Source organism: Dermacentor variabilis, chromosome 11 (genome assembly GCF_050947875.1).
Source record: "Dermacentor variabilis isolate Ectoservices chromosome 11, ASM5094787v1, whole genome shotgun sequence".
NCBI lineage: Eukaryota > Metazoa > Arthropoda > Arachnida > Ixodida > Ixodidae > Dermacentor > Dermacentor variabilis.
In genome coordinates, this window is record NC_134578.1 from 21548096 (window position 1) to 21564156 (window position 16061).

Below are 16061 nucleotides of genomic sequence, written 5' to 3' on the forward strand. Positions count from 1 at the left end.
AGCATGTTGTGCCACATGTATATTTGGGATCCTTGTGGCAGGTCCAAGAAGCTCTCCGCAGAGCTGGGGAAATGGTGCAAAAATAATTCTTGACATACTTACCACGTCATGCACACACATGCTCACACACACACACACATTTCTTCCACAGTGTATGTGTTGTTGTGTATATTATGCATGTTACTATTCTGTTTTATCCATGTCCGATGTGTGTCATGTCCCTTACATTATGTGCCAGCGCATATATTTATTACGCATGTCAATAAATTGTGTGTATATTCTACACAGTATGTGTCAATGCACGCATTAACCATGCGTGTCAATAGGTGTTATTCAAGCATATCAATGTTTTCACACAGCATTTGCTGTAACATTGGTAACTATGCCTTTTAAGAGGTGTTTTTCTTACTGATGTCAATGTCCGATGTCCTCTGTTTGCACATGGGATAACAATGTTAAAGCTAACCGTTGGCACGCTGCTCCCGGTCCTCTATAGAGCGTGTGGTGATGACTGCAGTGGAAAGTCTGTCGTGCGAAACGCGAAACTAAATTTATTTTCAGCTAAAAGGAACAACATGGAGAACACAACACGTCTAAAACATACTTTTTCTGCAATAGACTTTCCTTCTTGGAAAAGCCACACTTAAAACTGGTTTGCTCTTATAAATCTTTACAAAACAAAAACGTTCAGTTTCAGCTAGGAGGGCTTTCCAGCATGAACACTGAAGTTTAAAATATTCTCTCGAATAGACTTTTCGATCTCGAGAAGCCAAATCAAGATTTGTCATTTAATAAACCTTCACAAAAAAAGAAACATTCATAGAACTCGTAACAGTAATAAACAGAACTCTATTTAAATAGAAACTATAAACACTTGCGCATATGCAAAAGAACTTCACTTATGTCACATGTCAACTTGCTGCAACAGGGTTACAATTGTCTAACGAAGGTGTAGTCATAGCAAGCCTTGCAAAAAAAAAAAGAAAAACACATTTGCCCATCTCTTGCTCAAGATGACACAAAAGAAAGTAAGTATTGCACATGACACAGAATTATTACACGCGCATGGCACTCAGTTGAAGAGTCCTAAAAATAACAGTACAACAAACAGAAATGGAATCTATGATGGCATTACAAGAACTGCCAGCAAACTCTGCCTATTTTCCAACGGCTGCACCCATTAGCGCAGCGGCAGTCTGCCTTAAGGTTGTTGTATTTTGTAAACATTGTTCTCTCAAAACAGAACTCTCCTTCGAGCAGAGAGGACAGTTTGAAAGAATGCTAAATGTGCCGGCAGATGGCAGCACTTTGGCGCCCGACCATCCGAGCTTTGAATGAGACAGAACGTCCACCACAAAGTCGCTTAACTGCCAGCATGAGTACTTGCCAGGTTGCAGTGACCACATAGTGCGGCAAGACATTGAACTGTGCGCATTATGGTGTTCAAATAATGTGTGACCCAGTTTAGAGATTATCTTTCTCCCGATAGTCTTGAAGTGTCTTGCAAGATGCGGGCGTGCCGCTCCATAACAAATGCAGCAGTCAATGCTTAAGACGCAGTGCTGAGTGCAGTGGTAATATAGCACTGCCTCGTGGATTTGAAACGTTGCAGCGCCGTCCCATAAACATGTCTACCAAAAGACCACTTTCAGTTGCTTGCCAACGTTGCCAATCTAGTCTACAGCCCATTGTTCGACCTTTCTTTAACGTGCCCCTAGAATGCTGTACTGAATGGAGAATCGATGCACACACACGAAAAGAAAATGAAATTTCTGTAAAGATCACACCGCTACTTGTCCCTGACACTCATTCTGCACCCATACACTCTTTGTGGAACAATCACGAGTCGCCTGCCAATTCTAATCCACAGTGCACCATTCTTATCCTACACACGTACTAAGGAAAGAAGTTCCTGTAAAGATCACATCACAGGTGCCCATCTCTTGACACTTTTGCAGCACCACACACGCTTTGTGGAACATCGAAGAGGGAGACACGGACAGAAAAATAAGTTTCAGCTGGTGCAAATCAAGTCGGTGGTGGCCGGTCACCCCGGTGCAGTGTCACAAAGTCCGGTCCCCAGAGGCACAGGTCGTGCCACAGCTGGATCACGTTGGCACCGTCGTTCGTTGCGTGAGAGCATGGGGTCACGCCAGGGAGCAGCACAACGAGAGCGGTCACCAGGGCGGCGGTGACTAACAGACCACTGAGGAAATAGCGGGCGGTCGTGAAGCGCTGGACAGTGACTGGTGCCAGCCGCTTGCGGCCCGCCAGTACCTGGCGACTTCTGTTTAACCTGCATGAAAGTTGAAGTGGTGGAACCTCTTAGACGGTGAGACAATTGACAAAATGTCATAATACAATTGAAAAATAATTTTTTCCTACATGATATAAATTTCGCTTGCACATGCCTTGCAAGCTTTCTTTCAACCAGATTGGTTCTTTCATGCAAGTTGTGCAAGATGAAGCAATGCATGCCCAGAGAACAGAAAGAAAATATAATTATAAGAGAGTTCTAGAAAAGTACATGTTTTGAGACAACGCACAAGTCGGCCATGACTACTTCCACAAGACAAACATTTAGCCTGGACAGCTTAACATATACTTCTCTTCGAAATTAAGACTCGTTCTCCTGCGATGTCTGAAGTACTCACCAGTACTTCATCCTAACGACCACATTGGCTGCCCAATGCAGCAAGTCGATGTTGGCGTAGTCCACCCTGGAGCTGCTGCCTTCCGTCTCTTCGCCGTCGAACTCCTGGTCCCCTTCCTCGTCTTCGTGAGCCCGCAGCTCGTCAGCATCCATCTCCTCCAAGCCGTTTAGCCGATCCGACAGCTCCAGTGTGTCCTGGACACTGGCGGCCACCAATTCCTCGAGCACGCCATTTTGGAGAGTCGGACTGTGGAAGAGAGCACCACCAGTTCAAGGAAGAGGTTCAACTCTGTGTTGTGCTGATGACAGAGGGATAATGCTGGTCTTATTCCTTGGTTTACCAATGGTAACATAGCAGACTTTCGGTAATTCGACTATGGATAATTTGATCCCAACCAGTGCCCACGCATTTCTGTAGGCCTCAACTTCCGTTATTTTGATCCCACAATTGGCCTACGCAGGGCGATTCAAACTGGAACAGCCAGCACGCATGTGCCTGACACTTGTAGTGACCCCAATAGCGACCCCTTCAGTGGGCAGCATCTGTGTCAGGGAAGCTAAGGGGACAGTGAAGCCATTAAATATGTCTTCTCTCTTTGAAAACCCTTATTTTCGACCTGCCCTAGGAATATTTTTAAGCAATAGCTATGGATCAGTTTCACTACAGTATTTACTTTGTTCTAATGTGCACCTTCTTTTTTTTCCCAAGAATTTGGCTGGAAATTGCCTGCACAGTGCAATTGGATATGAAACTCAAATCGCCTTTGTGATGTTCATATACTTCACCAGAGAATACAGATGCACTGCAGCAAAGCTTACTTCAGAAAATCAGCTACCATTGTGCAACGTATGAGACCCTTGCCTATTTTGTGAGCTAAAAGTTGAGTGTGTTTTCTGCTTTGTTTAGGAGTTTTATATCATTTATACGTTAGTTTTCTATTTTAGACACACAGAAGGTGGCCATGTGCTTGATTTGGGGGAGTGTTATAATCGGGAAAATACTGCCAAATGGATCAGCAGCGTGTTTTGGCATTCTTTCTGCATCTTGTTTCATTCTATCAGCTGAATAATTCAATCTGTTTCGTCAGTCCTGTCAGAATGGAATTAACAGAAGTCGACTGCAGTTTCAATCTGAATGGCAACATATATAACACCCTGTGAAGCTTTGAAAAACACCCTACTTTGTTTCCCTTTGCGCATTTGGACTAGGCAAGAGCCTAAGGCCTGTGTTCTCACTCACACTGCCACAAGAAACAGTTATAGATGCCTTCGTTTGATGTTAAAGCAACAATAGACATAGCAATAGAGTCAGCCAGGACTGGAGTTCCATTCATCGCTTACATAAATTTTGATTATCCACGTTCTGCAGTGCTATACTTCTTTTTTTGGTGCACCACGTGGTCCACTTTCACTTTCAGAAGGCTCTTCATTGACATGTGTAACACCAGTGAACTGTCTGCTCTATAAACCACCGAAAGCGTGCATCTCTGACACAACTGGACACTGATAACTCTCACTCAACCGATCTGCTCTGATGCTGCTAACCATGTGCAGCCACCTCTATTCTCATTGGTACGTTTGAGCACTGCCTGTGCCAAATTGCCACTTTCTGTGGCTCAGGGCACAGAATCGATACCGTCTCTTGTAGACTTCCAAAATAAAACTTAACACTGTGCACTCCACGTTTTCCTGCCCACATTTTAAACACAGCGCAGAATGTTACTGATAGGTATGCCGCTCGGGAATCGCCACATTGACAGCGTCAATGTGGCGATGTGGCAATCAGCGGTCAAACATACCGCTGATCTTTATCAATATTGGAACTTGTGGTGGTTTTAAGACCCTTCGGCAACGAAACATACAGGTAGAAGGGAAGGGCAGGTGGTGACAACAAAAAATTTTTCACATCTTGTGTGGCAACCCACAAATTTGCTGCCAGTAGTAAATGATGCATCTCACCTTTCCTCGGCGATAAGGCCACTGTGCTCGTGGGCAGACAGGCTGGAGACTCCAACGTCCCCGTTGACATCCCTCGCACCATGGTGGTGTGAGCCGTCAGCTTTGGCAGAGGATCCAACCACTTCCTCTTCCATGTGACATTCCCTGCCACAAAGTGCAGCCATTTTATTGACAATAATTGACGTGGCTTAGTAAAGTGGACAAGACCAATACCATGGTGTCAGAGTAACACCCTTTAGTGATGGCTCCCTTGGAGTAAGGGAGGCCTATCTAGAAGGCCATACGTTTGTGTGCTGCTAATGACAAAGGCAATTACAGGAATAAGGAACACATTATAGCTGCCATGTTTGGGCATCATGTAAGGAAAATGAATGCCTTCGTAGATAGCAGGCAATGCAGCAGACTAGAAAATCATTTTGCACTGCCAGCATCTGTGGCCAAGAATAATGCCTACCATATAAGCAAGAAACAAGAATGTGCCATGAAATTGGTGTAACAATGACTGCACAAGTTATAATTGCAATACATAGAAAACTTCTTACATTGAAGACATTGTATATCTGAACCTACTTCCTAGTGCATGATTGGAGTGACGTTTGTACACTCACACTCACTGCACAGCTTTCGCAGTGCACCATCTGCATTGCAACTAACAGTGTGTCACAGAGAAGGCAAAAGTATACAAACAATACACGATTTTGCACAATGTAAGCTTCATATTTTCAAATTCTAATATATTTTAAGAAATTATTCACTACATTTCATGTCAAAAGCTAGTTCAGTATGAGTTAAGGTTTCTCTAGTTGCACCAGCTGAACAGCTTTACTCAATGTTTCCTCATCCACATTCCACATAGCTGCTGCTAAATAGTCTGCCTATGTAAGACCAATGCTGCTATATTGGTATTACCTTGGAACACCAATGTAACACTGGAACGCCATGTACAGGAGCAGACAAATGTAATTGGAACACAGGAGCTGTGGCCAAACTGCAACCCAATTCCCTCTAGCAGCCTCAAGAGGAAACAAGTGATTCGATTATGCATGGGCCTGCGATAATGGAAGTTGAATACGAATTGTTGTCTAGCTGTCGCAAGGCTGTTAAAGAGCATTGATATACAAGTTGATCAGAGCTTCCATGTTCCAGTCAGTTTTGTCCACAACTGTACAGAGGCGTTCCACACATTTTCTCAACCGTGTTTAAGGAGGACTGTCTGGGAAAGAAACAAGTGGAACGCCCGTGCATTTGGTGGAAGGCTCGCACATTTCCTTTTGCTTATGCCTGTTGTCTATTATTGTGCCGATATATATCAAGTCTACGACTTCGAGCCAGGCAACAAGTTTTACAAGGACACTAAAGGAAAATATGAAGTCTACCTAGACCAATAGATTGTTCCTACGGAAGTCTCTAGTTTCATTTTCCGTGTGCCAACATATCACTTTGTTGTATAGAACTTTGCTGCTGAAGGTCCTGCTGCTGCTCAATTCGAACCACCGATGCCAAAACGGATGAGTCTACGTAATCTTCCCACGACCTTCTTGTATGCCGTTCTCTTGTGAATCTGCGAGTGCTGACATCACATATGAGGTACCGTAGTACACAACAGGTGGTGCCACTCTGATTTTCCATTCTTGTAGTTTTCTCACTTACAAATGACCTGTTCTCGCAACGAATAATTAATTCATCATTATAAAACCATAACCTTTTCAATCTGGCCTGACTTAACTGCTTCCTATAGTGTCCATTTAATGGAACAGTCTGGCAAGTGCAAGATGGAGCATAAAGTATGAGTGTGATGGCTGTGCTCATCATCACCATCATCATCCTTGTTACGCCCACTGCAAGGCAAAGGCCTCTCCCATACTTCTCCAACTACTCCGGTCATGTACTAATTGTGGCCATGTTGTCCTTGCAAACTTCTTAAACTCATTTGCCCACCTAACTGTCTGTCGTCCCCTGCTACGCTTCCCTTCCCTTGGAACCCAGTCCCTAACCCTTAATGAGCATCGGTTATCTTCCCTCCTCATTACATGTCCTGCCCATGTCCCCATTTCTTTTTCTTGATTTCAACTAAGATGTCATTAACTCGCGTTTGTTCCCTCACCCAATCTGCTCTTTTCTTATCCCTTAACGTTACACCTATCATTCTTCTTTCCATAGCTCGTTGCGTCGTCCTCAATTTAAGTAGAACCCTTTTCGTAAGCCTCCAGGTTCCTGCCCCGTAGGTGAGTACTGTTAAGACACAGCTGGTTATACACTTTTCTCTTGAGGGATAATGGCAACCTGCCGTTCATGGTCTGAGAATGCCTGCCAAACGCCTTTTATATGGCTGTGCTAAATGGCTCTAAATGCGGAGAAATGGCGCTTGTTCGCGCGATTCCCGAAACCTATTCCGAACGAGACCGTGCAGCAGCAGCAGCAGTGGCGGTGGTGGTACGTACGACTTGGTGCCGGCCGCGGCGTCAGCGGCTCGCGCCGCGTCGGCCTCGTGCGGCGCGGGCAGGAGCACGGCGTGCGGAACCGGAAGCGAGCATCGCCGGGCGCCCAAGTTGAGGGCGCGCACGGCGCGCACGGGGCCCGGTGCCGACGAAGCGCCAGCCGAGCCGCCCGGGATGCTGAACAGCCGGCCCCGGGAATCCTGCAAGGGGGAGGGGGCGCGGGGAACGGATTCTGGTCACGCTGGAAACAACTGGGCCTGCTCGATCAACGGAAACTAAATCCGAGCACAAGCGTCGCGACAAGCGTAGCCTGCAACAAGTAATCGGTCTGCGCCAAGCGGCAATCAGTTCGAAGACGTAAGCAACGAGCTGGCACCTAATGTGGGCATAGCAGTGTGGCGGTTAGGCGTTCATTGCGTGAAGACAAACTGGCAATTTCATCCGTACGGGCCATGATGCGGTACAAGCGCGCGTAGGATACTAATCAGCCGTTTGCACAGCGTCGACGTTCTACCTATTATAATTGAGGTAGCTGGCGTAACCGCACCCTCTTTCCATCACATATATGCGCGTGCGTAGTCCGTGGTTGGAAATATCGTTAAATGTAGAACAGTAACGCAAAAATAAACTGTAATAAGAACTACGTAGACTGCCTCCGGTAGTGTTTAATTGACTGGTCGGTCAACTGATCAATCAATCATCAACCATTAAAGAACGTTCCAAAGCATCGCCAGGGCTACCAAAGGTTCCGTATAATCAGAATGACGGCAACGTCTATTTTAACTGGTGCTGCTAGTACACGACTAATATTCTACTACCTCTACCCCTGTCGGAACTATAACGTTGCCGATAGTTTAGGAACGCGTTCGTTGTTTCCTCGAGTGCGCTAAAGCGTCCCACTGCCACCGCACGCAAACTTCTCGCGCACGACACCCGGTTAATCCAGGTGGCGCCACTTACCGTTTCATTTCCTAGGCATCCGAAGGATGCCCTTCGGCATCTGGGGCAGCGTGTGCGAGAGTGAACAAGGGAAAAAAAATTGTAAGACCTCCATCAGTACACAAAAAAACCAACACTGCACTTGCAGAGCCGAACACCAGCTCTGGAAGGGCGTACACATAAAGGAGAGGGCGAGGACAAAAAGGAGAAGGAAGGGACTACAACGACGCACACACTAAACTAGCGGAGGACATGGAACGAGCAGTTGTGCTGTATAAACCGCAGCCTATTACAGCCCGCTCTTTCGTTAAAGCCTCCGTCTATTTCCTTTCCTTTTTTTTCCAATCGACAGAATCTCATTATGCGTAGCGCTCTGCAGACTGCGGCGCGGCGATTTTCGATAAGGTGGGCAATTAAGCCCAACGGCGGCAGCGTCTCGGCGGTCACATAAGCTTGGTCGCGGCGGGAGGAAAAATTTTTTTATCGACGAACCAAATGGAGGCGCCAAGGGCGCCAGCACATTTCACTAGACTTCCGCTCAATCCGCTCGCGACGGAAGCAACTACTACACCGATCGAGTACGCGTTTCTTTATTGACTCGAATCCGCACAGTTAGCATTACCAGTGGTGCCCCCATAAATGACCGACGTTGTTACCGCGGCGTCACACAGGCACGCCAGTTCCGTCATTGCTGTCGCACGCACAGCTGGCGTTAAGTTTGCGTTCCCATACGGAAGACCAACACAGCTGTGGTGACCGTAACGCAGGCACATCACCCTTTCTCTTGCAGCTACGGTGACCGCGCTGAAACTACGATCTGACTACGAGGCACGCCGCAGTGCAAGGGCCCCGATTAACTGTAAACCACCCGGGGCTGTTTAACGTACACCCCATAGAGTGCACGGTACACAAGCGGTCTTGCGCTCCGCCGCAGACCGGAATGCGGCAGCAGCAGCAGGCACTGAGCCCGCGACCTCGTGCGAAGCAGCGGCACGCCATGGCCACTGAGCTACCACGCCAGATAGCGCTGTTATCATTGGGACACCGGCGTAACACCAAATCGATTGTCGGTTCACCATTTGTCTCGTAATGCGTAAGGCCTCTTGGAGAAGCATTAAGCGGGAAGTGCATGTAATCGGCGTAGTTTTGACGCCGATTGGAATTGGGGGTAATTCCGGACTATACCAACGAAGTCTCAATTCGTTGACCAAATGAGCGGCTTCGATTCCACAACTGCAACGGGGGCCCTAAAGTTGAGGCAACACCGGTGTGAAGCGGCCACTTTCGATGGCGATCGAGCCTCGATAGCGATCGAATGTATCGACCGCGATTGGCTCCGCTTCCCTAGCTTGCGTAAGGAAGTCAAATCACGATCGAGAAATTCGATCCCGGTTGGACTCGATCGGGACCGAAAGTGCGCCGTGTCACAGCAGCACAAGATGTGCATCGCGAGATCTCACGCGAAAGATGCGCAATGACGATGACAGTAACTGATAAAGAGGCGGAGCTGGAGCAGCTAACGGGAAGGGGCGTCTATGACTGCGCTATGCGCACGCACAGCAGAAAGAAACCACAACGTGAAAGAACCATACAGGCATCACCAGCAATACTGAATTTCAAAAAGGAAATTAAAAAAAAAAGAATCCACTGTAGTGGGGTGGGTTAACGTGCCTTAGGTTAGTGACATGTTACGCGGTTGACACAAGTTCGAAGATAATGGCGGAGTGGTTAAAGCGAATTACTTTACGGAAGCTAAGTGTCGATGACGGGCTCGATGCAGGCACACACGGAGGTGAAGGCACGAAAGTTTGTGAGCACATTAGACGGTATCGATGTATCGACCTCAGAAACAAGAAAACACTTAGAAGCATCTTCAAGCACCGAGAAAGGGAGGAGATATGAGGGAACGGTTGGGTGGATGGACGGAGTCTGCGCAAACTTCCCCAGGCGAACAGGAATTTTCAGTTATACTGATCTTTTCACGCCAAGTGTAAACTTGGCTAAGATAGGTGCTGGCCTTACTCGGCCACTCAGCTGCGGGTGTGTAGAGGGGGGGGGATGAAGTGAGAAATCGTAAAGGTGTTGCGAGGATGATCTGTCCAAAGATATAACATACGGTTCCTCCGCCACGACAAGGCGTGGCACTCGGAAACAAGTTGTAAAGGTAGACAAAAACGTGACGCGAAGGTAATGAAACAAGAGTGTATAATTGGACACCCGAGACAACATAATAAAACAAAATTTGCACACTTAGGGGCTTACAGTAACCGTGATCTATCTTGCGTGCATTTCTTTAAGACTCAGCGCTCCTTACTATCCCCCGTCAGACACGCTATCCCGTTTCGGGACAAGATGACTCCACAAGCTTTGATTTTTTTAGAAAGTGTACTGCTAGTCCAGTAGGGCGAATGAAGGGTGTTAAAGGTGAAGCGAAGTGTGAGCAAGCACTTTTGCTTAAAGATGGTAATGTCGGAAATGAAATAGGGGCGTGGTGGTGTCACGTGACAGCATACGCACACAAACTAAGGTTTAAGACAAATGGTGTGATGCCTCTACGGGAACAGAGAGGACAGAGGAACTAAGACGGACACGAGAGCAATGGTGAGGAACGAATACATAGGACCGCTTGAGAGGATCGGCGTCTCACGCCGGCCTTCGAAATCACACAAGTTCCCGTTGACGTGGTCGATGCGGCGACCATTTCAGAAGCAACTTCCAAAGACAGACAGCAAGCTGGACGCACACTGAGACAAGGACGGACAGAAGTCAAACACAGTACACATGGAACTACACTAGACAATTTTGGCCACAGCGCACAGTAGCAACGTTAACCACATCGGCGAAATACTGGGACGTGGGCGGAAACAGCGGCGATGTCGACATCTAGTGACATGGCAATCAACCAGAACCAATGCGCTAAAATGTTTTTTGGCTTTCGTAGTTATTGACTCGAAAAAGTAATATTGAGATGTAGGAAGGTTACGTCACCGCTGACGACTTAACAAAAACCACGTAATCAGCAAATGTGCTGGGTCTAACTTATTCGCAATAGATGTCGCTACTAGTGGTTTGTTCTTCGCTCCAATCAGAAGGAAAAAAAGAGCTGGTAGTATGCCACATACACCGTACCGCACACAGCAGCCCTCCTCCCTTAGTTTTCCCACTTCGCTTGTTGAAGGAGCTTACTAAGTAGACCAGGTTTCCACGGGAGTCCTCCCCCGAAGGTCGGCGGACACAGGCAACGCTGGCCCTGCGACGGGCATCCTGGAGCAGAGAAGACGGACGAGGGTCCAAGTTCGATGGTCGGTTTTTGAAGAGAGTCAACAACGCCGTGCAGACCATGCCGACGAAAACACGTCGAAGAGGACGCAGGCATGTGTAGCGGCACCGAAGGCAGTGAGGCGCAAGCGCAGCTGCAGATTCCTACAACGAATCGAGGCCTCGGTCCTGATCGCACGTTCGGGTTAAACCTGAACGGCCACAGTGGGCGTGGTGATATAATAACTGAAATTCGGTCCAAGCAATCATGAACTCCCCTTCGGCGCCTCGCAGTTTAATGGTATACTGCAAGCGATGCCGCTACCCGCACGTCGTCCTCGAAGACGTGTTGGGCCATTTCCGCAGAGAGAGGGGGGCGGCACCGTAACCCAGGCAGTTTAGTCGGGGAGGCGAAGCGGCGGCGACGTGGATGCACCGACGATGCTCGAAGCATGCGACGAAAGACCACTACAGCTTCTATCGCGTGTTAGTACAGCAAACGTTCCCATTTACACCACGTACTGGGATTCCCATGAGGAGACCCATTCCAGAGGTCTGGCACACTGGATTCTACAGGAGAATGTTCCGTCAGGCTTCATGCTTACCGAGACGATAGAGAATTTCAGTGCGTTCGGTATTCCGTCAAGCGCGGGCGGTTTGCCGGATGAGCGGGGGCGTGAGCGGCCAGATTGGTGGCGCCAGCTGGTGGTGCAAAGCTGAACCACAATAACACAGAGCTAATTACTACATTCTGCTTAGCTGCTGGTGCAAATTTTAGGCAGCGGCGTAATCGTGTTCACAATTAGCATGCTGCCGCAAATTTGCACCATCAGCGAAGCAGAATACAGTAGGTTACTGCAATTTTAGCCCTGTGTTTGTCTGGTTGAGCTCTACGCCACCAGGCGGCAGCACCGCTCCGGCCGCTGATTTAGGGCCCCGCCCATCCGGCAATCCGCCCAAACCACCCCCGTTTGCCGGCATAGAGGTCAAACTAAAGGTCCCTGATACCGTTGGCACGCGATCACTCGCACTTGTGTGACCGCATATCGCAGACACATGACACGTCGTAACCTTCGTGCAGTGAAAACTTGTCCCACGGTAGGGGCTGAGACGAAAGGAAACACCTGATATGCTACTTCGCTACCTATCGACTGTTCCTGTTCACGCGTCATCGAAATCGATGACGCGTGAAGAGGCAGGTTCTTTGACGGGAGTCACTCGCCAAACGTTAGAGCAATATGCCTAAAGTTGCCCTTTTGCGGCGATTGTTGTTTGCGTCGGATTAAGTGTTTCTTTCAATTGCGCATCCTGTATATATATATATATATATATATATATATATATATATATATATATATATATATATATATATATATATATATATATATATATATATGGACGCTCACGGAGCTACTAAGTGTCCGTGAGAGACGCTCTGGTAAAAACACAACACCCGAAACAGCGCCGATATATAGTCGTATTCTATATTAATCAGTCACGTATTCTCCGGGCGGACGCGAACGCTCGACATCGAAATGCACGTGCAGTTGCGCTGGGCCAATACAGATATATATCCGCGTCCTTCAGCTCGTGCAAGTTCCTGCATCAGGCACCAGGTGGCGGCACCCCCGTACACTCGTGTGTTCGAGTGCCTACAGGTTGCCGTACGTTAAACTATTAAGCAACTTACACAGAAAGGTCCCGCTAATTGCGCGTGTTTAACGTACGCAATGTCACGCGTACACTATAATCTGCAACTGTCTAGTAAGCTTTCGAGAGAAAAATATAGTGTGTGTTTATGTAAGAAAAGGTTAGACGTGAAATTAGGGCTGAACATTCTACATTTGGGGGGTTTGTCGACTCCGCGCTTGAAACCTCGGTCCCTCGCACGATGATATTTTTAACGTCCATTTTTCAAACTTAAACGCACGTAAAGTGCTTCATGGAAGTAGGCTCACGTCTCTCTGAAGCCACCTTGCCAAAGCAAAAAAAAAAAAAGACAAGAACTGTACAAAGCGTTCATTTTTTCTACCATCCCGTCGGGTATACCTCAAAAAGAAAAAAAAACAGCGCGCAGCACCGTGGCTGTAACAGAAGAGGCTTCGGGAAAACAGGCGATATAGCAGAGGCGAAAGCGTTTATCTACGCTTATTCTTGTGTCTTTGCAGGACGTGCTGCCTCTGCGAGCCGGCGCGGGAGTGCCATCGGTGAAACGGATCACGCACAAGCCCGGCCCGGCGTCGCCTCCACGCGCTTGGCGCTGCCGCCACCGCAACCAAGGTCGACGCCGCTGCTGCGACGGCGGCGATAAGCGCCACATCCTGAGCTGCCGCGTTGCGTCGCATACGCTAAGCCCCGTCCGGTTTTGCTGTCGCCACGCGACGATGAGAGATGCCCGAGGAATGCGGGGACAGCGCGGCGAGCAGCGCGAGGGAAACAACACGCGCAGCACAGAGCATCATCGCCCTACACCGAAAGAACGAACAAAGAAGAAAAAATTGGCAGTGGCTTAGCTCGGCCATGCCATATATACATAGCGAAAGCTAAGGCATAGCATGGTTAGCCTTGGTTAATCTTGATTGCAAGTCCAGGTTAGTCTGGTTGTCCAGCTATGTTGCCGGAGTTTAGCGAGTCGTTCGGCGCGCTGTTCGTCTGTTTCCTGGGCGATTCGTTTCCTCTTCATCTCGTTCCGATGTCGATTCCAGGCCTGCTCCTGCCTATCAGAATTGTCGCCGTCCACACTGCCGCCTCAGCTGTGGTTGCGGCGCACGCGAGCTCTCCTTTTCTGTCCTCCGACATGTCATCAGGCATGCGACGCAGCTGGCGAAGCGAGTGGAGGCGAGCGCAACAACGAGGAACGCGGTGTGACGTCACGCGCCTTCTCGGAGCAAGGCCACGGCGAAATCGCAAGTTCGCGGCCCGTAAAGCTTTCGCTTTGAAAACAAATTAAACCCGGGAAGCTTCACGTGGCAAACCACGATACGATTGTGAGCCACGCCGGAGTGGCGCGATCTCCGAATCAATTCCGGCCACCTGGCGTTCCCCCCCAGCGTGCGCCTAAATCCAAGTAAACGAAGCGTCCTTTTGCGTTTCGCAGCCGCTGAAATGCGGCCGGATAGCGAACCCGCGACTTCGCGCACGGCACCAGACCGTTACTACGACCCGGTCACCGAGGTGGTGCACGCGCCCTGTGTTTCAACCGTGAACAAGGCACTCAAGATGGCGAGTAAAATCCTTAACACTGCGAATGGCAAACGCTCTTTGCAGTCAGGCGTGCAGCGTCTCGTGACAAGGAACGTTATGACGTCACAACCACAGTTTATTTTTTTTTCCCCAATCTGAATTTCAGCGTACGGCGTTAACCGGTCGCGTCCACGAATATGTCGACAATCACTATGAAAGCGGCCTTTTTCGTACGGAGTTCAAACAACATGCACAACGATTCCAGACTAGCATGCTCTGCTCTACTCTACACGGTGCTCATTCTTTCACCCGTGCAAACAAAAGCAGTGTCGATTAAGACGTTCACCACTGCCCGCATGCAGCATAAGTACAAGTGCAGTGCAAACGAAATCGATGCAAAACACGACACACACATATCGTTCGAATTTTTGAAAAATTCACGATGTGAAAACTAATACAATAGCAAAGTATTACAGGAGTCATTTGATGAATGACTGTGGTATTATACTATTCTCGGCAGGAGATGCAGAATGCAGCAAGCGCAAAGGCAGAAAAAAAAGCAGTGCAAGGCTTTTCGTCGAGGCGACATCAAGCAAGGCAGGTTTCTTTACACACACACACACACACACACACACACACACACACACACACACACACACACACACACACACACACACACACACACACACACAAACGCGCGCGCACGGTCAATGAGCATAATCCGCTGCTATAATTGACGTAAAGCTCGTTTCACTCGTGGGCTATACCTAGCATCACGTTGAGTGACTCACTCTGCATTCTACTCCGAACGAGGACGTTTTGATGCGATGGCATTGTACAGATCAAAACGTGGCCTCCAGCGACGTAGGACGTCCTCCCTCGCCGGAGCAACCACAGAGGCGACGACGGAGCGAGGAAGGAGGAACGGAGGGGTGTGACGTAAAGAGCCACGTGACCGGAGGGCGGAGCGACAGCGGTTACGCGGCCATGCTGGACTGAGTAATATGGCTTATCACACTGACCTGTATGGAGGGGGTGGTAGTAAATGAATAGATGTGGTTTTCATGGGTTACGTACGGTTCTGTGATTTACGTAGAATGGGTAGGGTTCGTGTGATGCTAATTCTACGGCGGTAGCAGGGGTGCGTCTAGCTGTATCGTGTTTAAAAAGGAACAAACAGAAAGCAATCATCATGTGTTTCGGTCAACGAAAGGTGGCGTTGTAGACTAGTACAGAAGATCGTGTCAAAACTCGCATACGGCCGTGCGGTATAAGCAGTCATGTGGATGTCGATACATTGAATGGAAGGACGCCATAATGCTATCGCATTACAGTTCCTAGAGCGAAGCGTCAGAACCTGACGTATCCTACTTGCGCGGCCAGGACATACGCATATTTGTAAGCCAATTACCTGCTGCACATGTTACTAACATGATTCACATTGTTGATGGGAGGTCCCCCGACGGCATTCACTCTGGGAACTCCCAACTTATTCAAAGTACGTATGTATGCTCACGTTTTTTGTACAAGCTAAAGAAAAACGAACTTTGAACACAATCTGCTCCTAGTTACGGCTAACTCTCGCTAATAGCTGCACGTAAATATCACACGACACTATAGGGTTTTCGCAG

General features: G+C 48.3%; 1 protein-coding gene across 7 annotated transcripts in view; it reads right to left on the reverse strand.

Moving 5' to 3' along the window:
• Positions 1–531: 531 nt before the first annotated feature.
• The window catches only part of LOC142563919 (uncharacterized), a 253141-nt gene continuing 237611 nt past the window's right edge, over positions 532–16061 (reverse strand). For 5 of the 7 annotated variants that reach the window (XM_075674643.1, XM_075674639.1, XM_075674642.1 and 2 more), the window contains 5 exons: positions 11176–11253; positions 7054–7250; positions 4613–4756; positions 2655–2900; positions 532–2296 (listed from right to left, as the gene is read on the reverse strand). In XM_075674643.1, the coding sequence (XP_075530758.1) occupies positions 2029–2296; positions 2655–2900; positions 4613–4756; positions 7054–7250; positions 11176–11253 (933 nt within the window). In that variant the 3' untranslated portion in view covers positions 532–2028. The remainder of the gene's footprint in view (positions 2297–2654; positions 2901–4612; positions 4757–7053; positions 7251–11175; positions 11254–16061) is intronic. The other 2 variants (XM_075674641.1, XM_075674644.1) reach the window with 1 other exon arrangement.